Source organism: Augochlora pura, chromosome 3 (genome assembly GCF_028453695.1).
Source record: "Augochlora pura isolate Apur16 chromosome 3, APUR_v2.2.1, whole genome shotgun sequence".
Lineage (NCBI taxonomy): Eukaryota > Metazoa > Arthropoda > Insecta > Hymenoptera > Halictidae > Augochlora > Augochlora pura.
The window spans coordinates 20,499,929-20,525,145 of record NC_135774.1 but is presented as its reverse complement, the minus strand read 5'-3'; the positions used below and the strand labels follow the sequence as shown (position 1 = coordinate 20,525,145).

At 32.4% G+C, this 25,217-nt stretch overlaps 3 protein-coding genes across 6 annotated transcripts in view; 1 reads left to right on the top strand and 2 right to left on the bottom strand.

Annotated features, from left to right (window-relative positions):
- The window catches only part of LOC144478858 (uncharacterized), a 29,728-nt gene extending 27,951 nt beyond the window's left edge, over positions 1-1,777 (bottom strand). The window contains exon 1 of the mRNA XM_078197181.1: positions 1,357-1,777. The gene's annotated coding sequence lies outside the window, so the exon portion shown is untranslated. The remainder of the gene's footprint in view (positions 1-1,356) is intronic.
- A 4,045-nt stretch (positions 1,778-5,822) lies between these two features.
- Med31 (mediator complex subunit 31) lies at positions 5,823-11,931 on the top strand. Of its 4 annotated transcripts, XM_078176909.1 has the most exons (5): positions 9,350-9,798; positions 10,649-10,738; positions 10,812-10,919; positions 10,998-11,099; positions 11,744-11,929. In XM_078176909.1, exons 1-5 carry the CDS (start codon positions 9,732-9,734, stop codon positions 11,779-11,781), a joined length of 405 nt encoding a protein of 134 aa, XP_078033035.1. In that variant the 5' UTR covers positions 9,350-9,731; the 3' UTR covers positions 11,782-11,929. The 4 variants fall into 4 exon arrangements, with proteins under 4 accessions (XP_078033033.1, XP_078033035.1, XP_078033032.1 ...); XM_078176907.1 differs by lacking the exon at positions 9,350-9,798 and adding an exon at positions 5,823-6,242 and having other exon boundaries at positions 10,812-11,099; positions 11,744-11,931; XM_078176906.1 differs by having other exon boundaries at positions 9,357-9,798; positions 10,812-11,099; positions 11,744-11,916.
- Positions 11,932-12,746: 815 nt separating this feature from the next.
- On the bottom strand, positions 12,747-18,553 carry LOC144467799 (organic cation transporter protein). Its single transcript, XM_078176748.1, has 8 exons — positions 18,419-18,553; positions 17,360-17,704; positions 16,505-16,752; positions 15,763-16,049; positions 15,231-15,591; positions 14,337-14,575; positions 13,831-14,006; positions 12,747-13,055 (listed from the first exon to the last, which is right to left on the bottom strand). Exons 1-8 carry the CDS (start codon positions 18,551-18,553, stop codon positions 12,747-12,749), a joined length of 2,100 nt encoding a protein of 699 aa, XP_078032874.1.
- Positions 18,554-25,217: the final 6,664 nt, after the last annotated feature.

Genomic DNA, 25,217 nt, shown 5'->3' with positions numbered 1-25,217 from the left:
GGACAGAAGATAGTTCGATGAAGATCGATGGTTAACGTTCTCTTTAATGTTCCTATAACAAACTGCAGTCTCAACGAAGCGCTGATGACACCGTGAACCATGGCTAATTGTTTATAGCATGGCTTATTAGGTAACTATTTTAGGAATATTTCGTTGTTATTAATCTTAATGTCTTTAAGTGATGTGTAAGTGGATTAATTGTTAATTTGAAGATTAATTTTAGGTTTTCATCCTTTAACGATCTAATAAATTAATTATGAACTTTGAGTAAAAATTCGTATAATTTTTAATGTACTAAGGTATAATGAAAACATTTGAATACATTGTTATTAAAATATTTGGAATAAAAGGAATTTATAATATAGATCAAATATGAATTTTTCGAATGAATTTAAAGATAAAAATTATGGAAAAAAAAATAAAAATTTTTCAATTCTCAACTGAGTCTTATTTAATAAATAAATGTATCAAGTATTTTTTAATTAATAAACAAATGCATACAGCTTAAATGAATCAAATGATATTTATGGCGCTGTATAGGGAAATATGTGCTTTCTAGTATCTAGTTATAAGATTAATTAAATAAGAATATATGAAATTAATATTTATTAAGAATTATTTGCTACTCTATATGCATCTGGCCACATTCAAATTCTAATTATCAATCAATTATTAAGGAAAATTTAAATGTATCTGAATGAATAGTCATTCTTTATATCACTATTTTTGATTTTGCATAAAAATGTTGTATTAAATCGTTTATGATAATTGTCGTAGTAATGTGTCAAGAATTGACCGCACTTAACAGAGTACGAATACTGCAACGGATGATTTAGTATATGCACTGACAATATAAAGAAACATTGTCTACAAGAAGAAACTGGCGTAAATGCAACGCATGCGATCAAATCGAAACGAATTTGCTATGCATGCATTTCTTGTATTCCAAAATTTTTTATTTCATTTTGCAATAGCGCACACACGTAATTCTTATACTTTGATTATATGTATTCGGTTTATAAAGAATCACATTCGTTCCCGTATTATAAATGCGAATTAAATCGTACAACGTGGTTTCTTGTTCCATCCTAATCTTATTAAAGCACTATAATCGAATTCATGAATTGCAATCATTTGATAAAAAGCCACAAAATATTTTAAATATTTTACACAACTGGCTCAACCAATTATATCAACAACATTGTTCAAATTGTATTTGAAGAAGAAGTTTCTGATCGAATTCAAGATGACATAAATTTCACATGAACAATGTTTAGTTATCAATTCAACACACAACACGCATATTTAACCACAAATGCAAGGAACATTAGAACATAGCGTTGAAATATTACTTACCGGCTTACAGGTTTCAAGACGCCGCACTAATAACCGTAGATCTCTCAAAATAAATGCTCACAGATGCGTTGTTGTTTTTCGTGTTGTCGCTGTCAATCACTTCAACGGATATGAAAAAGTCGGTTTATCGTAGAAACGTACAATTTCTTAATGAACAGTCAAAAGTTCGTCGTTAATCGGATCTCGATAGTTTGAAATCGGTATCGCGGCGGAACTTAGTAAATGTCACTGGACGCGTGTGAACGCACGTGAATCGGAACCGAGCGTGCAATTTTGGAAAATAAATTGTTTAATAAACACGCGCGTTCCAGATACATATGCCGCTGTGCATAACGAATAATGATGATACGGTTGCCAGCGGTGGTTCAGTCACCACGATTGCTCATTGTTACGGTTTCGGAGGAAGATCCAAATCCACTGGCGTCCGTACATCAACTAACGGCGATCGAGCACCGCCATGTTATCCCCCCTCGTGGTTGCGCGCAACACGGTCACGCTTGCGTAGATGCACGGTCCTCGTGCACGCGCGTCGAGCTACGATATTACGACAATCTCGATAACAAAAGCCGCGGCACGTGCACCCCCACCTCGTAAGTATGCGATATTCTAAAAGATTCCGCGGGAAAGCGAGGCGGAACATGCTTTGTAGCATTTTGTCCTTTTTTCGCCGCTTCCCACCGCATTGCCGCTGGCACACAGCGTTCGATTTCAGACGACAAAGTTTCCAAAGACGCAGTATTCTCTCCGTTATTGGAGAAACTTCGGATCTGCAGAATTCTAGTTATACAGAGAATCCCAAAATTGCAAACGAGAGATTCCTGAGATCGTCCGAAGGAAGTTCTTCCTTAGCGAAAATATTCTGCGCGGCTACGTTAAGGAAGGAATCTGACATAGGACGCTGAATTATCAGTGATTTTTAAGAATTTTTTTTCGACAATTATTTGTTATACTTTTCCAACACATTTAGGTATTATTGAATATTTAGGAAGTACAGAAAATTTAAGAGAACATTAACAATAAAGTTTCTTAATATTGCTATAATTGCTGAAGTTGTCAGTTTACCGAGAGGATTCAATTTTTCTCTGATTTAATTATTTAAATATTTATTTAAGTTTAATCATTTTTCCTATAATTATATAAAATTAATTTTGTAAGAGGTTGATAAAAATAATGTTATATTTTGTATTTGAGTGGAAAGTGTTTTAAATAATTTTGATAACATGTACAAAATCAATACACGAAATAATCTTACGTGTGCGAAATAGACTTTAAGTTACAGCAAGATATCAAAAAAAGCAGAAACTCGTACGCTTCTAAAATATTGCGTTAATCGTTTTCAGCCGATCCCACAAATCGTTATAAATGTCACCGGATGATTTCTAAATCAGATGCGAAATCTATGTCAAAGCCAGCAGAGAAATAGAGTTTAACCGCAGACACGTGGTGTTGACTACGAACGTCATAGCGATATCATCTGAAAGATTTACTAATTTCGGTGACGTAAAGAAACCGCCGGTCATGGCATATAGTAGACCCGACGCGACGCATGTCTCCCTTTCTGAATGTAAGTCAGTGATCAGCTGTCGGCATGTTTCCTTGTTATTTGCGTGATGATCATCATTTACACACCTGACTCCGCCGTATGAGACAGCTGCCTTCAAAAACCGCAAAACCATTATTTATAGGGTTCCTTCATCATTACTGTATTTTTCATTTCACCACACATATGCTTTCTATTATTAGGTTAAGTAAGAACCAATAGATTGTATCATAATAAAAATTTACAACATGTTTCAACACGTTTCTTTACATTGAAATGCAGAAAGATGTTAAAGATTTACAATAAGTATTGTTGCTACTTGCAGGCTTTCGATTTCGTTATTATAAATTCTAGAATTAATCAAATTGATTAAAAGACTGAATGTATTTCAATACAAAATTGATTGAATAAGAAATAATGATAAGTAGACTGTGAATCTTTATGAATTTATGGGTATACGCAAGTTTTTTAAATGCAAGTAAACGTGTACATCAATATTAATTAGTTGCATTATTCTTCTATGTTTATTGCAAAACATTTTATAGTTAGTGTGAGAAATTTTTTTGCTTCTTCAGCTTTCTCTAGAAGAATTTACGAAAATAAGAATTTGCATGAAGATCCGCAGTCTAGTTATCTAACAATAAGCGATAGTTAACATGTAATTATTCAATTAATATGATAATGTTGGAAATCAATAGTTATATATTTGTGGATATCTTTTAACACGCTGTATATGTTTTAGTTGTTGTGAAATGGCATTGAACATTGTATTATCCTTGTACTATTCTTCTTTCATAATTGACATTGTCAATAATGCAAACGATAGATTTCGTATGTTATGAAACATAAAGTAGAAATTTAAATAATTAGTTACTCTTTTGTTCTTGTTCCTCTATTTGAAGAAAAATCATTTAAAAATATCAATGTTGCGCAACAAGAAATTTCAACGTTTCGCTTATGTTTTACGTGACTGGCGACGATGTCTGCGGGACATTCGAGAAGAGGATGTGCGGAAACCCTTCGTCGAGTCAATTTAGTTTTAATTATACAACATGTACTCAGTTTTCAGCTGCGTCAGACGTATCCGAGTCGTTCATGATTCAACGCCATCATTTTATTTTTCACTGTTAACCAATTCAAACAGGCTACAATCATTGATTGATAAGAATAATAAAATACTAATATTCTAAAACAAAATCACAATTTATATTCCAGTGTTCTGCACTATTTGTAGATCATATAAAATTAATTTTATACAATTGCAGTTTCTAATCACCGTCTTCTATTCTTGGCACTCTAAAAATCAAAGACGAAAGGGGACATTTTTAGTACTTGAAGGTATTAATACGTTCTTTATTAACGTCAAACGGTCCATTGTTGTAATTTCCACTAATAATCATTCTAATTATTTGTCATAATTGTGTAATAATAGTTAGATAATTGAAACAAGATGGACAAATACCGTGGTCGCTAATGTACGATACTACATTATACATAAAACTCACAATTTTATAGTTTTATCTTAAAGAGTTTAACGATACTGTAATTTAGTACATAGTGTATTATGCATGAAAACTTCATTTTTTTTTTGTATCTTGGTCGTACTTTATAAACTATTTTGGACTTTTTATATTTCTCCTAACAACTTCGTAAAATTTAAAGTTTAAAGTTCATTTCTAAATATTAAATTCGAGTATTATATAAAACAATCCGATTATTGATTAATGCATTGCATTTTATATATGTATAATAGCAACTGTAAAGTCATTTAATCGACTATTAATTTCACATCCATGCAAATCAGACTTGACGAGCCTCAAACTATTTAACTCGGTATTTCTAAATTATTCTTCAAGGAAATACGAATCTGCAAGAACACCTGCAATCGATTAATGAGACTTGCTCTGAAAATCGTTTTTCATGGTAGTTATCCTGGAATATCAAAACAGTTTAAATGCAACCAGTATCGTCCATCGAGGCAAAGAAGGAGAATCGTATAATGATTTTAGACCACGTGCAAAACAACAAACCAGACACGATAAAGAAATATTGGCGTTACAAACGGGAAGGAAAAGTGAGAAGGGAGGAGGTCAGAGGAAGAGAAGGGGAAGGAAATCGCACGTGTAGCCAAGTTCCCCACTCCTGGCTAATTTCTTGGTTGAAAGGAACGTCCTTCACCAATCCTCCCATCCCTTCTGGTCCTCCGACCTTTTTCGACCGTCACAATGCTCCCCCCACCCCCCTCCTCCCTCCCCCTCATTCGAACGAAGATCATGATGACCTGCAACCAATCAGGATCGTTTGTAATGTCTCCACGTGGCGCATAATCGGTGCACACTGCACATACACGCCCAGCATGTGCAGAAATTGGTAAAGTTCTAAACGCATTGTGTAATCGTTTACAACGGTATCGTTCAATTAGATTTATTTCAGGATTTCTTAACTATATATAGGTACACGTGTAAGATGTATAGGACGTTGAAGTTATTATGATAGATCATTCGACGTCTGTTCAAATAAACTTAATTTTATGTTAAATAAAATTAAGCTATAAAGCTTGCCTTGCATCTTGCTGAAGACAAATTTTTCTAACAAAAATGACTTTTCATTTTTTGCAACCACAATTTGTAACAAAAATATCTCGAAACATTCTCTGGTATGCTACATAAAATTCAAAATATTTGCAATAAAAGAGGAAAATACACGAATAGTACGCAATATAATTTAATCCGTAACCAGTAACTACCCTCACGATTAAGCTAGAGGGTTTCATTTTACATAAAAAGATTTTTTTTGTCAACTATCGAATGGTGCAATAATCATTGAAGAATTGTTATATTAATTGTTATTAAGAATTGTTATTATACAGCATTTTTCTGTTTGATTTGGAAGAAGACCCTAAGAATACAATTTTGGTCGAAACATATAATACAGTAAATCGTAAGTACACATAATTGGTATGTCGTGTGCGCTGAAGTCGGATAAATAGGAGCATCGTTCCCGACCTCCAATCGTCGGTAAACAGGTTATTAGTACATTAGATAAACAAAGTCCAGATAAATGGATTACTATCTGTTCATTGGGTAAACAGCGAGGTTGATTATTGTTACGGTCCCTTAAAATTGGAACAATGTCACACAGTCCACGCAGTTACCGTGAAGAGGATACTTATATGTAGAATATAAGTAAAGCAATCTTTTTCAAAAATTCAGTGATTACGATTTTCGGTAGTGAATAATTTAATAGAGACTTTTCTCAACTTCTCGTATTATTGTGTCATTACTTTACAAACATTTCTCAATGGGTGGTCTAAAGGCTATAATAAAGAAGACAGTCAAAGTAATACGTAAGTACACATTTACATAGTATTAAATGACTATTATAATAATATAAAAATACATTTACATATGTTGTACATTACAAGGTCATAATTGCACTATACAAATCAGATAAACTTCAATATGAAGAGCAATTGGTCAACACATATATTTCTCTTCTGATCTTATTTTTTCACTGATTTTTTAATGCTATTCTATTCTCGTCATTTTCTTGCATCAATCCTAAAGACGTACATTGTATTTTATCATATTACATATGATATTCTGTAATTCTAAATAATTTTTTAAATGTTTTGTAAATAAGACTACTTTTTTCTTTTAGCTGACATTTCTAGTGGTTCTCTTAAATTTAGTTTTTTAATTGGCCTTTCTGCCAATTCCCTGACTGCTTGATGTAGTTCCAATTGTAAACCTAGACAAATGTATTTACAAAACTTCAATTCTTGCGACTGTATTTTTAGCTAGTCATCTGGATCAACCAGCCAATTTATGTAGAAGACTTCAGCTCTTCTAAAATTATTAAAAGTTTATTTATTTCTGCATCTTTCTCTGATGGTTTTTTATCCAATTCGATCTGTTTTTCCTTCATTCAAGTCAAGTATGCTGTATATTTTTCTTCTGCAGCAATCATTGTTTCTTTGATTATTGCTTTCGAATGAGATCCACCTCAAATTGATGTCTCTTGATATTTAATACATCCTATTGTATTAAATTTACAAGCAAAAATTGCAAATTGTGTAGTATAGTGATTCCTCATCATATTGAGCCATTTCAGGTTTCGCTTGTGCTGTGCTGATGTCGTGTTCTCTTGCTCACTCACTACTTCTTTCCTTTGTCTACAACTGTGAGGGCAGCACTGCTTAGGTATGAAGCGTCAACCAATCAGAGAAAGACAGTTTCTGTACCATATCTCAAATTTCTGAACCCTATATCCCTGACATGGCGCAGTATGGTGAGGTACTACTGTACTCCAATGAAATCATTTATTTTCTTTAAAAAAGTTACTAACTATTTTGAAAAATGCGTTAGATTTTGTACTACATTTCGATTACACACTATGTACAGACTGACAGACTGCACTCAACGCTACATGTTTGTACTCATGCGAAGTTGGCTCACCATATAAATAAGTAAGAGCAATAAAAAATTGCTCTTTAATAGCCCATAATTGCTCACTAATTAGTTTTAATTTATCACTTATTCTTTTCGAGAAATATCCAAACAAATTTTTGAAATGCCTAGGGATTTTTATGAAACATCAGAGATTCTGAATAATATCATCTTTTCATCTAACCAAGTGCCCAATCTTGTTGTTATCAATAAATGTTAATTTATTCCTTATTCGAAAATTTGAATAAAGAAAGTATGTTTTGATTCAAAACATCGTATCGACGAACAATATAACTTGTCTCACTTTACCATGCTTGCAACTCATTCTACGAGTATTCGCGCATCCATTTGTCTAGTGCTTCATCTGAAATACTTGACACAATATTCGACTTACATTTTTCGCCGAAGATCACAATGAAACAGAACAACGATATTTTTATTTTTTCCGGTTTCGGGAATGATAGTATTTAGACCAGTAATAAACGATAACCGATACCTGCGGAAATTCTTTTTGTTCGAGCCCTGGCATATAGTAGACCTTCTTAGCCATAGGCTCGCCAACCCATGTGATTTACAACACTAAATCTCAGACCATAAAGTGCGCAGTAACGATCTGTACTGTTACGGTCTTAATTGTTCAATGTAGGAAATTCGGTATGGTTCGGATGCCCGTGGAGCGCTGAACCGCTCTGCTCGTGAAAGGTTGTTAAGAGAGGTACAAACTTTGAATATTTTTAGCAAAAGGTACTTCATTTATAAAACTCTAAGGTGTATTTTCTTTGACTGTCGAATTAAATCTGAGGTTTTCTGTGGCGTTCTGCATTTTCTTCCAGCTTCTTTTCCTTCACTCCTTCTTTAGCCAATAGGAAAATTAGCTGAGCGCTGGTGAATTTGCTGGACGTTGATTTGTCGGCCGGTCCGTCTTCCGGTTGCAGCTCGAAGATGGTTGGTGGTTCGACGGTGCGCATGCGGGTGGGAGTGCGCGGGAGTCGAGCGCGCAGGGGTGAAAAGCCCGCCGAAACGAACATTGTGGGGGTGTGCCGCGCACGAAGATTTCGGCTCGAGGACTGAGTAAGAGAGAGAGGTCAGAGAGGGTTCCGAGAAGTCCTTGTCTAAAGATTTACGACGTCCTGTACTTGAGAGATCCGGGTTTGCTATTGTGACTCGTCTAGTTCATGTAAAATCGGAGAGGGTCTTACGAGAGGCTACGTGACTTTCTCTACATTCCTCGATTAGTCTCGCTAGATAAAAAAAAGGCTCAACGAAGAATTTCGTGGGAACTCTCTCATTATCTCCTTACATATTCTCAGTTATTCCTCTCGGCCGATACTGTATCTCTATATAAATAAACGATATAAATTTGTATTTACATTCGAACTTCCCTCTTGTCGCCATTAATTGAAAGTGTATAGTCTAATAGCGCGGTCATAATATAAACTAGTGACTATGTTCGCGTCGCTCATGAAACGTGATAACGTAACAGTACAGAGGGCTGGTAAAATTTCCCCTAGTTCAAAACTACTCGAATTGTTTCATCAAATAAATATATCGCTAATATAAAGGTTCCGGGGAAGTTAGTATCTAGACAAGTAATAAAAGGTTACTGATATCTGCGGAAATACTTTTTGTTCGTCTTAGTGTGACAGTATGGTGCGAGGTTTAAGTTTCAAAATTACGGGCTGTAAAATTCGATATTACGCTTTTCCGATCAGACCACAGAAACAATAACCTCTTGTGTTTCACAGTCTCCATATACATAATGACGGCCTTTTTCAGAGCCTCAAATTCATACGCGTGGGAAAGTTTGTCCTTATTCACTCCAGAAGCGAGAATGTCGTTATCTGAATGAAACCTAAAATGTAGCTTACAAGTTTTTTAAAATTTTAATAACTGTAGAAACGGTTGCCGTTTTAAGATGTTCGCAAATACGCTGCAGTCTGTGCTTGAGAATTCTACAGAGCGAAAAGTAAAAGTCAAATGTCGCGCCTGGTGTTCTAGATGGAGCACCAGGCAAACGAACGCGTGAATAGAGCGAGATCGTAAAGTAAGACGGCTTAGGTTCTCGTCCGAGTGAACATTCACACATAGTGCCTGTTGGTTTCGTTCTGTCTCTCTTGATTTCTTTTCTCTTTCTAAACTAACTGCGTGGGGTGGATGCATATTAAAATGGTGGGGATAAAAGCGCTTGGAAAGAAGAGGTAGAAATCGCTCGCGATGAGGACGCAGTACTGTATTCTTATGTTTACGTTAAGAAGTGCATAACATAAAGCGATACTGAGTAGTGCAACTGAGATTAACATAGTTTGTAGTAGGACATTTATAAATATTGTTAAACCAGTTATTGAAATAACATAAAAATTAAATTCCCTTGTGAGAGTTAATGTACTATGAACCGCTTGGATGATCCTCCGGGTCTCATGAAAGGCAGAAAAACATCTTTTATTGGAATGAACGGTAATTTTCATAGAATTTTTATTCTTCACATTCTTTTATCTTTTTATCGTTAAATAGATCAATTTTTACTGTTTCTAAAATATTATCTTTATTTAATTTATTAGTACCATGCATGTATACTTAAAATTTCTTTTGTTTTCATTGCTTTTTTATGTATATTGATGTACATATTTATCAGAATTTTTTCAAATGTTCTTAAAATAAAATATAAAATGATATAACGTAGGAAGTAGTTATTGTATTTAAATAGAATTTTGCATGAGATTATATTGTTGTTGTTACAACAACAATTGCCAGCAGTCTTGTTTTATTTGGATATAATGTGTTTTTAAATTTATTAATAAGTAAAACATTCTTCTATGCTATACAAAGGAAGACATATAATTCACAATATATTAAAACCGTAACATCTGCTAATTAAAATTAATACATATGTCTTGATTGTATTGTTACAGTCGAATACTAGTTAATTCAAAAAGATTTTATAGTAAAAAGTTGTATTTATTCCAAATATTATCTTATTTCATAATATATTTGCTATTACAAAATTTGTATACATGTTTTAACTTTTGTATCTTATGTAAAATAAGTATTTCATTGCTAGTAATATGATAATATCTCATATAATAAATAATAGAAAAAAAGGCCATCCTGTTAAAAACTTGAATTCTTTGAGAGTAAAACCTTTATTTAAGTATGCACATCAACCAAAATTGATTGCAAACCTATTAAAATGTAGAATACATGAATTATGTGTATTATAAATGTTATATGATGATGAATAAAATTTAAGTATGTATGTTGTATTAATACTGTGCTGTAGACTAAAATTTGATCTCTTTTTTTATAGGTGGTCCAGAAACAGAAGATCAACAGCGCTTACGATTTCAGGTTGAACTCGAATTTGTTCAATGCCTTGCTAATCCAAACTACTTAAACTGTATGTTTTTTTTTTAATTTTCTTTACATAATTTGCAATGGTTATCAAATATACTCATTATATGTTGTTCTAGTTCTAGCACAACGCGGATACTTTAAAGATTCAACATTTATTAATTACCTTAAATATCTGTTATATTGGAAAGAACCAGACTATGCAAAGTATTTGAAATATCCTATGTGTTTGTACTTCTTAGACTTATTACAATACGAACACTTTAGGAGAGAAGTAGTAAATTCTCAATGTACCAAATTTATAGATGACCAACAGATATTATTATGGCAACATTATACTAGACGTAGGACAAGATTGTTGCAAGCAGCAGCAGAACAAACGCAACATGTAAATCCTCAAAACAATGGTATTGTACAACCTAAAGTTCCTTGAGTAATATATATGACCAAAGAATATAGACTGTTAAATGGGTCTATAGAAGCTACATCACAAAAATGTTGCTATATAAGAGTATTTCTATAGTTCCTTACCAGAATTGTTTTATTAATTATATTTTTTGGCTGTGGTAAACTGGTAATAAAGTACATTTCTATGTTCATTATATATACGTGTAATTATATTTCCCTTTTTTCCTTCTACAGCATGCCTGTTTAAAGTGTATACGTGTGATTATTTTGAAGTAAACTTCCAAAGTTTACGATTCAAGAATGGCTTAAGAAAAAATGTCTTAACAAAGCAGCCAAAGTGAAACACTTATCATCACAATAGGGAATGAATATTATAGAACTTTTATTTGAAATACTGTTTTATACTTTTTATACTTACAGAAATAATCTCATATATATGGTTAATGTGGGCATACTGTAGGTACCTTCTATACATAACTTTCAACAGTTTCATATAATGATAACTATTAATAATACATACTGGATTTTCATAAATTTTACATAATATATTTTTTATACATATGCATATTAATATCAGATTTAGACAAGTGTATTTATTATGTATCAGTAGGAACAAATTGAAATAAAGGCACTCCAATTGTAGAATCTGGTTTTCGAGGAGTGATGCTGAAACCTGAGTAGCCGATCATAAATAGCTATCACTGTTTATACTACAAGCCAATGGAAACAAAGGAACATCATTGAGTACTTAGGGGTAGAAGACAAAAATTTTAATGTACACAGTGAGTTTATTTTTATTGTCTTATAAAATCTAACTTTGGAACTCCATATGTAAATATAATATTTTCAGTGAATTTTGATTTTTTCTATCCTCACCTATTTAATATAATATGCAATTTGACATTGAACAAATTCTGTTACTATTAGTTCAAATTTATTCTGCGTTAAAAAATATGTAAATTGTGCACACTAGTCACAGCCTAGATCGTATAGCGCACGTGAGAAAATATTTTATTTTGTAAAAAAGTTTTATTTGGATTAAAAGGATTGTATGAAAAAATGAATTTGCTGGGTATACATATTGGACATGTATTTACATTCATTATGCATTAATACAAAAACGAATGAACTTTCCCATGTACACAAAGAAATATAGTTACTATAGGTATCGAGCAGAGAAAATTCGTAAGTGTTAAGATTGCAGCTTGTACACCTATTACATTTGGAACGATGCATAAACAAGGGACAATAATCAAAATAAAAATTCTCTATCTTGATTATAATAAATAGGAGTTAAATAAAAATTTATTTTTTCATTTTTAACATTTTTAATAACTTGAAATTATTTAACAATATTGTTAAACGTATTTCCTTTATTATTTGGCAAAGACATATTATTCAATTGGACTTTAAATATTTGCCATTTCTTATTGACATCAATTTACAATTTGTTTCGTTCTGAACATTCTAATTCGACAACATTTACATTTCTTACTATCACCAACGATGCTGATTCTTTATAAAATTAATATTAATTATTTATTACAATTAATAGAAATTTTATCAACATTAATATTGATAGAAACGCGATCTCCGTATTAAATTAAACTTAACACTTTTAATTAATCCTTCTATATTTAATTTTACTACTCAGTAGGCTTGTTATCTGTAAAATTAACTAATATACCATTTCCGGCGTCTACCCAATCTTCTGAAAAAAGCTTTGTTCGAAGTATTTCTCTTTCTAATAAATCATCCTCCTTCAACAAATTTTCATTACTTATAATCTCGTTATTCTTCTTCTCCCTCTTCTTCACCGATAACAATTCTGAATCTTCTACTGTATCTGGTAAAACGGTGTTCACAGTTTCTGGCAGAATCAGAGCAAGACCTCCAGATATTAAACAGAGCATTCCGATGACAATTAACGGAATGGTTACAGAAACGTATTCACCCTGGAACAAAAATTCCGATTAGTATTTGATGTATTAATTATTTATTATAAATATACTTAAACATATAAACAAATATCGCGGCATTTCTTTCGATCATGTCTTGGATCACAGTGCAAATCTGTGGCTTACTCTGTGTAATTGTGAAAAGAGTAGATGGACGTAATTCGTGATTCTCTAATTTCGCGTACTTAAATAGTAACCTTTGTTATTATACTTCATTTTTATATCACCTACTTATTTATATAAACGAACATGAACACTCAAACATGTATAAACAATGCTTCTGACGACACTTGTAATCTACTAATTTGTTTTTGATTTGCCGTTCGTGGTTATAATTAGAGTTATGTTTATTATAAATATAAATCTAACTTCTAATCTAATTTAAATACATCAAAATCAGTGGACATTTTTAACCGGTAAAGGTTCCATCTACCCTCGGTTATCCGAGGCATCCCGTGCTGCGACATTTTCATCCGAATGTAATCCGAGCGCGACAGACCTCCTGTGAGGACCAGTTCATCAGTTACTGTAACCAGGGGTTGAAAACAGTTATGATAGCGGTTTCGGTTCTCGAAATAGTTATTCAAATTATTAAGCAAAGAATTAATCGATCTGTTTCAGGTAGAACCGATATGTGTACAACAGTTTGGAACGGTCGTTTTCGGAACCTTTTCAATCCCTGACTAACAGTACTAAACTAACAGTAATACTAGTTTTGAAATGTGATATTCATATAAATGATATTTGTAAATTACAGACGTGTAAATCTTACCGATAACAATACATGCGGTGTGCACAAACTACCGATTTTTGCAACAACCGTGCATAAACCCAGACAGGTTCCTCGCACGACGGTTGGGTATATTTCAATCGTATATAAATATGCTATGCAAATCGAACTCATCACTGTTACTCTGCCAAGTGAGAGTATAATTGTCTTCGCGAGGTCTGAAAGTGAAAATATAAAAGATTAAGAATCGCGGTACTCGAAAAGTGGATGTATACGTTCCTACAAACACGAGTCAATTTATATCAATTAATAATAATAAAGCACTGTGTAAATATCAATTTGTACAAGTTTTGGCCACTCTGCGATCAAGTTGCCCAATTTCTAGTCACTCGGCGACCAAGTCGCCTAATGTTTGATAACTCGTCGACTAAGTCAATTGGTCTGACAGCGCATAACAATTCCGAAGGAATTTTACTACAATCACATTATGGATATTTGTTCTTTTATCTTAGATTTAGAAAATATCGCTTGTTGTATTGAGCACCTACCGACTTCAATCACAGGTTTCGTCAAAATAATCATAGCAGCCAATAAAATACAAATAACGCCGTTGAGAGACTGGTATACAGACATTGGCCCTCGTCTACCGTATCTGGATAACACAAAGTAGACGAAAACGTAGGTTGCAATTTCTAATGCTCCGCCAAGCGCAAATGTGATATGCCGGTTGATAGGAATATTTGGCACCAGTGTCATAAATACGCAACATGACATGGAAGACGTTAACCTTCGAGAAACAGGAAAAAAGAGCATTAGGTACATGCTCAAGTATAATACGATATAAATGGTATACCGTAACATTATGAACCTAATTGTTAATTTTATGAGCTATATAATTTGATGTCTTACTAGGATATTTCAAATGTAAACTGATGCTGTTAGTCCACAACGATTATTTCTTAATATATTCAGCTCTAATAGTTCAAACTGAGCTTCAAGATGAAAAATGTCATACAGATTTCAAAGATCGACATCCGCAGAATTATCTAATTTCTTATTATTTAATAATATGGCTTAGATTGCTTTTAGTACATTTTTTCAAGTGTTCTTTAGAATAATACCTTTATGAAATATATTTAATTATGAATCATTACTAAATAGGGTGAAATATCGTGCGATAAATTAACCAATATAGGATTACCAAATCTTATTTAAATAGATTAATTTTCTCGAATGTTCTATTATTCAATATTTTATTTTAAACATTAGTTACTAGTTCACGAATAAGTATATTTTAGTTGTTGGTAACTGATTCGAGAAAATTCTCCGAATGTAAACGGTTAATTTTATAACAACGAATGTACAATCCAAATAATACAATGAAGAGTTCAAAGTAAAAATAAATTGTGCTTAACGAAAAAAATAAATGTTAACGAACTTACCACTGACAAAACAATACTATGCTGTATCGTCTTAACAACGTGGACTTGAACAAATCTTTCAGCTCCTGTCCTGTACGTGACTTTTGAGGTTTCTCTTTAACTTTATTTTCTACCGTTCCTTCGTCTTTAGATAACATCTCCTTGTTTGTAACAGTTCTCAGTTCGACGATATCGTATGCATTTTTCATGGAGAGTCGTTGAACACCTGCTGGTTGGGATATGGATTTTGATTTGCGGTGGCTTTTCGAACTCGAGGGAATGTTCTTTTTTTCTACTTCATTATTTTCAGAGGATTTTACGGCTGATTCCGTTTTCGGATGTTTTACATCTAAGTTTTCTGAAGTAGCTATTAGACTCGTTTCTGAAACATTAGATAACAGTAACGTACACGTATGCCCTACTATATCATACATAATTGTCCGAAAATTTCTCAATGAATGTTTTCTAAATATTTTCTTTGCTTATTGTTAATTTTCAAATATTTCCATCAATTTTGGCGTTGTTCTAGGAATTCTTATTTACGGTTTCTTACTTCGAATTTTTTGTTGAATATTTTCCGTGTCATTAGTTAACAAAGTAGTAGATTCTTCTTTCGTTTCGGTGTCCGTTTTTAATTTCTTTAAATCTGAAGATGACATGCGTGATTTTCTTTCCGGTTTGAGCGGCGTCGTGCTCTCAGTCTCAATTTCTTCTGTCTTAACGTTTTCTTTATGGGATCTGATACAGCAACCATTGTACTTCACGATACGTTCCAATGCCATATCTGCCTCTGTGATTTTACCCTTCGCGATTAACCACCTTGGTGACTCCGGTACTATCCTGAAACATAATAACGCAAAATCATAGTTATTACAACTGTATAACTTGTATTTGCGTGCAATAAATTACAATAAAGTTCAATAACATCGTATTACTAAAAAAGTTTGGTTGGAGTACCGAAACTACTTTTATAAGAAATCTGTATTTTTAGGAACCAAAATTGTTTACTTTATTTTTTACAACTAGGACTATAAATTTAAAAATTTAGAAAGACTAAAGTTTCTCAAAAATGCACGATAATATTCGCGACACGTTAAATTTTTATCAGAATTTTTTCATGCATTTAAAGACGGAAAGCCGATCGAAAATCGCTAAACCGAAGGTGGTAAAAAATTTGAGTACTTGTCTCTAGTACTCGGTATATTTAATGCCCACAAGCAAAGGACTTATGCATCCAAAAATGCAGTTTCACGTAGGTTAACAGAATTTTTTTAAATGTACATTACACTAATTACCAAATATAAAGTACGGTAACAGCAGTGGGAACTGAGATTGCGAGCTGCAGAATTCTCCAGTCTGGTATAACATAACTTAAGGTAGCCAAAAGCAGTAGGCCAATGGCCCACGCAATTTGCATAACTAATGCAACGAATGTGCGTGCTTTTGCGGGGAACAATTCCAACGAAAGGATATACGTGGAATTTTGTAGACCCTGGACAAAAACTCCTTGCAGTCCACGAAGGGCCAGGAACGTGGGATAATGCTGGAACAAACAGTTCATTTTAAATAATAATTAAATGGTCGCGCTAAAGGGAAATTTGTAATAATTTATTTAAACTGTGCGAAGTAACTAAACTGATTTAAATAAGAAAGAGGTTTGAAAGATATAAATTTTCTCTTTATAATCACGTGATAGCAAGTTCAATTATTTATTTATAGCTTTGGAACGACAAGAATAAATTAGATTAAATTACAGATAACAAGTTATAAAATATAAATAAATTAAATACATAGATATTTGAAAATAAAACATAAATATTTCTTTTACAATACATTAAATAAAAACTGATCGTTTTTAGATACAAAAAAAAAACGTGATTGTTGAGAGGTTTAAAATCGAAATACAACCCGTGGAAAAAGGTATTCGAACATCATTTAAAACGCAATAACTATTTTTAAACTGAGCTAAATCGCTTGACTTCTTTTTAATTGCCACAGGGGTAGTTTGTTGTATATCGAATAGAATATTTTGTTATAATTTTGCAACTAACGCGTTATTTCATTTTATAATTGTTTAAAAACAAATTTATACAGTTTTCAATATTCTTGATGGAAAAATAATGAAACTATTGCGAAAAAGTGTTGCGTACCTGCACAACGTACAGCGCAACAGCCATGGTTCCTTGTGTGTACAGGCAAATAGCTTGTACAGGAAGCCTACCGATACGATCACCCAAAATGCCTGCGATCCAGGCACCTATCAGAACTCCTACATAATAAATTGTAGGCCCGAGAAAGGTCAAATATCTTTTTTCACAAATCAAACTCCACTCTGTCACTACACTGTTTTCGCCGAACTCGGTGGCGAACTGATAATCACCAAAACAGAGATCTTTATAGTCGAAATCATTTTCGAGACTGGAGGTCTCGTTGTTTGCAACGGTCACGTTGCGCAAATCCTGGCATCCGTACGCTCGCCTCGTTTCATTTCTTATCTAAAATAAACAAATGAACATAATGGTTTTCAATAATTTTAGCTTAATAATCTTTAGAAGCTGAACAATCTTCTTTTAAATAAGAATTTCGAAAGCAGTTAATACATGATATTAATATAAATGATTTGTTGAACGATGGACAAAATTGTTGTCGCCTATGAATAATTTTTTAAGAAATTCTCAACTGTTAGTCTTCAATTTTGAAAAGAGTATTAGAAAATTGCCGATATATAAAGTGTTATGAATTCATGGCGTTCATTCAATTTCTACAAATTCTAAATAAAATTTATATAAAATATTAGAAAAACGATTTATTTGTAGTGATTAATATATAAAAATGTATGAATAATGTATAAATGTACACACAAGTGTATCTAACATTGAAATGGAAGTAACGTTTGTATATTAATATTATTTGTCTATAAATAGTAGTTTAAAAAAATATGAAAGAAAAGTTACTATTATCATTATTATTTACCCTATTGTAATTGACAAAACTTATTAGTTTTAATAGATATTTATAACGAAAAGATAGTAACAAGGAAAGGATATATAAAAAATAAAGAAAAAGAAAGAAAAGTACATAAGAAATATTTAAAATACTTAATAATAAAAATACTAGAAATACTTAAAAATTAACACGAAGTCAATTTAGAGATTAGTGAAATAACGTCCTAGACTGCATAATTACGCTATTCGGCTAAAAAATCTTACCTGACAATAAAACTTCGGTGTGTAATTATGAAAGACCGGTAGTGCATGGCTCATGGCAACGATAACATAATTAACAGCCAAGAGTATTGCGATGACTACTTGGAAACAACCAACTTTGACCTCTTCCGCGTTCATGTTTCACAGTATCAAAGTTGCACTTATTTTCTTGAGGGATTCGCGTTGCGGAAGAATTATCACCGAAACAGTTCACAATCGAGGACCGAAAATCCATCCGAGAGAACACATTTAAAACGAAAACTTGTTTAATCACTCACACTAATCCATTTACGTAGAAATTTAGCGTGTATTATACTATGTAAGTCGCACCTATACCTATATTTTAAATATTAACAATCACAGAAAATATGGTTAATTCAACACCGTTGTTTACGTGTTAACGAACATTTGCTCGACGCGTTTCACCTGAACGCGTCAGGGTCCGATGTGAATTCACCACCGTAAGTAAAAGTTGTCGCAGAGCCCGGATAAAGTGTCATCGATGAGGGTGAGCCGCATACTAACAGAGAGGAAAAGTCTTCTCTCTGTCCGAAGGATAGCTACGTAAAGAGGAACCGATTCCTCGCGGCGCTGGAACCAACAAGGACGGACCCTGCGTTGGTACTATTGTTTTACGGTCGGCGACACGTATCCCATTAATGCACCCACGTCACGAGAGAACGATCTTCTGTCAATTATAATCAATTTTTAAATGGACGGATTTAAACAGATTTTCTACTGGCTATGGTGACTAGCCCTTACGCACATACATAAACATTTGCTTGAGTGACGGACATCCGCTTATATTCGATTTTACTTTTTCTTTTATTTTTTTATCTATGTGTATAAAGAATGCGATAACAATACTCGTGTTTCTGAGCGATTTTGAATGAGATATGTGGTTACCGAACAGGTGAACGTATATACAAATAGAAATTAAATATTATAATTAGATAAGGTGGTTGAATGCATCTTTATAATAAATTGACTTTATTTAGGCTTAGATCATTAAATAAACCACTATAAATAAAATATATCGACTTTTTAAACCTATGTTCAAACATAAGGGTACTTACAGGGTCAAATTGGATGATTCCGCCCTATTCTTTTTTTTGCCTAGCGGAAAATTATAAACAAATTTGTGAATATTCTCTCTATTGCGACACTAAACGTTGAATTTTTTCTGAATTTTTAGATGCAAAATCAATGATTTAATATATTTTTATAGTAGCAGTCGTTACTATATTTTATATTAACAATAAATATTATTTTGGAATATTCTTTATTCCAATGGTTCTTTGTAGCAATGTATAGCTTTTTTTAGCTTCGTTGCAACATGTATATCAATATTTTTATTAATTAATTTTGCCGGTTATGAAATTCGTTGGGACGATTCCAGAGTATTTATTGTTTAACATATTTCTAGGATACTATAATAATTTTAAATGATATTGCGACAATTATATTGTTGAAAAAGGATAAAATTTATGATTAAGCAATAAAGTTCATTGACGTACTCACGTACGTATATTTAAATGGCATTAAGTAGCTGGAGTGGGAGTTTCACTAGGGTGTATGAACTGACGACGTACATTTACTTCGTGTTCCACCCATATTCGTCGCAACAGAAAGTTCTATTGACAGGTATTGATCGTCTCGTTTTACTGGATCTTTTGTTGTAATGAAAATTTCTGTTTAAACGGTTATGATTATAATTCATAGTACAGAAATTTATAAATCAGCTGTCTAAACTGGTAAAAGCATTAAAATACATCTGTTAAATAAATTATGAATTTACATAAAAGTTTTCAGTCTATTGCTGAATATTATTTAACAATCATAGCATTATTCAACAGATTTTTCAAAACTAATTGCTTCTTATTATTAGATTGTGAATATGCATATAAAATTAAAATTGTTCGCTGTAATAGATAGAGGAACTATATAAACATTTCATTCTGTAATTATTTTATTAAGTTGAGACTAATGCAACAGTATTTTTTATAAATGTTTTTCCTGTTTTGCTTTTAATTGACTAATTTTTATCATAAATGTAACAGATCCATAGCTAATTATTTATACACTATGCCAGTAAATATGCTTTTAATGGTATAGGGGTATAATTATCGTAACATTGACATTACAAATGTCTTACAGAAACTGTTGTCGAGCCGTAAAAGCTTTCGCCCATGACGTATTCACGCCATACCATACTTAGGTCACGATAATCTTGATGGAGGGGTACCGATCATCGTAGTTCAACGACGGTGTTTCCTTCGTTTCTGGAACTGTTTCTGTATGCGGCAAACATCACGTCCGGTCCCGGGCGCATCCTGCCTTTTATTAGAACCACCTCGAGTTTGCTTGATCGCCGATTCCAAAGGAAATCTTTGTGCTTGATGAATCCCTCGCCTGTCCTTCGACGGCGCAAGTCGACACATTAGCATCGGCTTTTGTAGCGTGTGATCAGGTCGGCGGACTGTATAAGAATGCTCCCGAACGATTTTCATTCCGTTTCAACTGCCGAAATAACGGCCACCCGATTTATTCCCTCTATTTGGATCGAACAAGTCGAACTAACGTTCGCGTTCTATTAGGTTGGTGCATATGAAATGTCAAATGTTTAAGTGAGTATATGAAACTGTATATCTTTTTTTAAAAATTGTTGATTTAATCAAAATATGCCCCGTTTGCTTTACTACAACTTTTTCAATGAGATTTCAATACAGAAATGCCTGTCTTAAACAAATTCTGATCTTTAGAATTAATAAACTCTGATATGGAATGTTTCAGACCGTCTTCATTTATATACTATTTAGGCCGTAAAAACTGTCCTAAATGTTTAAAATAGTGAAAGTCGGTTGGCGAAAGATCTATATTTTATAAAATTTTATATTTTACTACATTTAATTTCGCAATTGTTTTGTACGACGTATGCGTAGTTTCTATGGGCTAAACAGTACGTAAATGAAGACAGTCTGAAAAATTCTATACCACAGTTTATTGATCCGAAAAATCATCATTTCTTGAAGACAGACATCTATGAATTAAAATCGCATTGGGAAAAGTGTATTGAAACATATGGGATACATTTTGATTACATCAATGACTTTTGAAAAAAGATATGCAGTTTTCTATACTCGCTTAAAAATCTGATATTTCATATGCACTAACCTAATATTTCATTAATCTACGGTCCATTTTAATTTTTGTTTGGAAACTTAAAAAATAGAACCTGTAATAGTGTGGCCTTTAAATAATTTTTTTTACGTTTCGCAATTAATAGTTTCAATTTGAACAATAAATACGTCTTTATTACCGATATTGTTTACAGACATGTTTTAAATAACTGTTATCTTTAGTCTCTTGTTAATATAAATACGATGTGCAATGGAGGAATATGGTGGTTGTATAAAGGTTGAATTATTTCATGTATCTGTATTTTTCAAATGAGAAGACCGTTATTATTATTATATCGTATTATAATTGTTCAAATCAGTTTGTAGATTTGAAGTAAAGGACGGCGTTTCGTGTATTGTTTGCTTCATTTAAATTCGTCTTCAGATTACTGTTAATAAATTACAAGTTTGTTCCAATGAAAACCTGTGATATTACCAGCAGGATCTGTTGGATAGTGACGAAGTCGTCACGTGAAGCGCATCGAAGAGTGTTTCGCTTTATTATCAGAAAAATATGAGTAATTTTTGAGCGATCTGTTCAAGTATAGATAATAGCTAATTGTTCGTTTCTTGGTACTGATGCTTCTTGGTCTGAGATTTCCTGGAAATCAAATTTTGTATTTGAAATTTGCGTGGGATACCATTAGCCCAATTGGCGTACCATAAGTGTCGTAGTAGATTTTTTAATAAAGATTTTTTCAGCCGGTGAACTGATTTTGGAATTGTTATCGCAGGAAACAAGGATACGAGGATTCTTTAGTAGCCTTATCGGCAGTCGCCATGTAGAAATTATCGAGGAAGGAAACGAAAAGGGAATTTCGGATCCAGTCTACTAGAGGGCTCCTCAGTAAGGCTAACTAATAGAACCCTGCCTTGTTTTACCTATAGTTGTTAACGTTTAATCTTTAACGGTATGTGTGCTAGTTAAATAACAGTAGCAATCCTTCCCTCGTAAACATAACTTCAACGACTGATTGTAAAGTTCCTCATCTAATGACTTGATGTACATTCAATACTATCGTAATTAACGGAAGAATCTTTAGAATTTCAACAATTTGAAAATAATTTTAATAAATTGACAATAATATCAATCTTTCTGAATTCTTTTAACCTCTGCGTTATTTTAAATTTTATTTACACATTGTGGCCATAAAGGCATAAAATCTGCAGCCGAATAAATATATCAATAAGTTTGTAATATATGTGTCAATATATTAATATTAATTGTTAATTTTGTTTTAAGACAACCGAATGCATATAATTTTATTTTTGGTATAGGATGTTAAAAAGTTAGGTATCCAGCTAATAGGGATAAAAAGAATTTTTGATTTTTGACTCTTGAGTTTTCGAAGTTACTTATGTTATTTATATTACGAAAAGTTATTTATGTCAATATCTTCCAAACTATGGATGTAGTATCGTGTTACATTGGGGCTTGGAATATGTATAATTTTGTGACACCACGTTTCGTTCATCTATAAACTGTGTCACGTTTCCAAATGCTTATTTTCTTTTTTGATGTTCGCTACAGCAAGAGTAAGATAACATATTAACGTAAATACAAGACAAGTAGCGAGCACCAAAACGCATCGATCCGTGTAATCATTTTTCCACGTAATTTAGGTTAATGTTTCAATCATTCCATAGAGAAAGAGAGAGAGAGAGAGAAAGAGAGAGGATGAGAAAGTTTAAATGTACCAATATTTCAGTTTTAATTTGGCAAAGGAAATCTCAGAGTCGTCAATATCGAAACGTTTCAGATCAGTGAAATTTATATAGTTTAGAATACAGAATGTTGACCTAATTTTCATGCACCACAATTACGACAACTCGACCATACACACGTAATAAATCATAGCTAAACTGCAGATTTGATGCATGTGCAAATATAAGAACAGGTTAAAAACAATTTAATTTTATTCAATTTTTGTTTCTTCAATCGTCTTGCAAAATTTTTATTTTACATAAAGGTCTACGGTTCAATTATAACTATATACATATGTTTACTGTATACACGTGTATATTTTAATGCGATTACGCTTATAGACAGACGATAATCACCGTTTTGAGACCTCAATAATATTTGTATATCAAAATATTTTCGTTTAATTGCGTGTAATCATTTTTAAACTGATCCAAGCTTGAAATGTCGAGGCTTGATCATTAATAAAAAGTTTAGCAGTCACTTCTACTGAACTCAATATTTTTGATTGGCAACGGGTTACGGTACTGTAGATCGATGAACTCGTTTTGACGCCAATGACCATACTGCGTGTAAAATAAAAAATGCATTATGCCATTTTTAACGAAGCGACAACTCAAAATGTCTGGTCGCTGATTCTTTCTTCCACAGTTATTGAATTTTATTATTCTTATAAAACAATATACATTAGATGCATTTAGGGTCCGGTAGCTCTATTATTAATAAAGCAGAGTCTATCCATAATAAAAATAATGTAACATTTTTCTTACATAACACGATACATTATCTAAATATTTTTAATGATAGTAGAGGAATAATGAAAAAGATGTATTGATTGTAAAATTTTTGTACATTGAATTCCTAATTTCGATTAATTTGGTCGAAATGGTATACAGAAGTTGAGTTAAATGAATAAAAGACAAGGATGGTAAGTACTGACCACTATGGTTTATTACAACGAAGTTTTGACACATACAAAAAGCAATTTATAACATCTCATTTTCACGAATAGTTACGGATGCTTTTCAATGCAACAATGTCTCATTATTTCGCACACAATAATGTAAATAAATAATAAATAAATAAATAAATAGTTTGGAGTTATTTACAAATAAATAAATCTTAAGAAGAAACTTATTAATAAGTTCTACCTGGGCATTTCAATTTATTAGTTTTCGCATAATTATTACGATTTTGCACATTTTACATTTATGCATTCATTGTCGTCAGAGAAAACTAATAAATAAATTCGCTGAGGCTGTGGCCCAATTAATATCGGAGAATTATAAAAAGTACAGCATTTTTTAAAAATGCAATTTTGTTATGTAAATACTGCCTAATTAAATTTTACGATAAAAATAATGGATGTATTTAATTCAAAATCATTATACACATCGATAATGCTCTTTCCAGTATTTCTAAAAATTACAGTTTCTATCCATCGCTGGTGAAACGAATGTCACTATACTAAAGCTACTATACGATTTATTTAGTAATATATATGCATAACTACTGTAAAAATCTCTGATCGTCAAAGAAACCTTAGCAGCGTAACAATCAGCTGTGAAAACAACATAGTTTTATATGGAAACAATAAAACAACGCAATAGACGATTAAAAACTGTTCTTTTATGTTAATAGGATTCACAGCGATGTTTAACCCAGATCTGCAGCATTTATTTAAACTGCTGAACATAGCTTCAGGTGAGACTTTATCTCACTTACCCTCGATAAGTCTCCTTTAAGGACCGAGAAAAGGTTAGTAAATCTAAGTGCATACCTACGAATTCTCATCTATATTGTTCCTAGCTAACAGATTTAAATATTCGTCGCCACAATTATTTTGCAAAACTCCATTAACAATCCGCGGTACTTTTCACTGAATTACAGAATTTAATAATTCGTGCGCCGATAATTATTT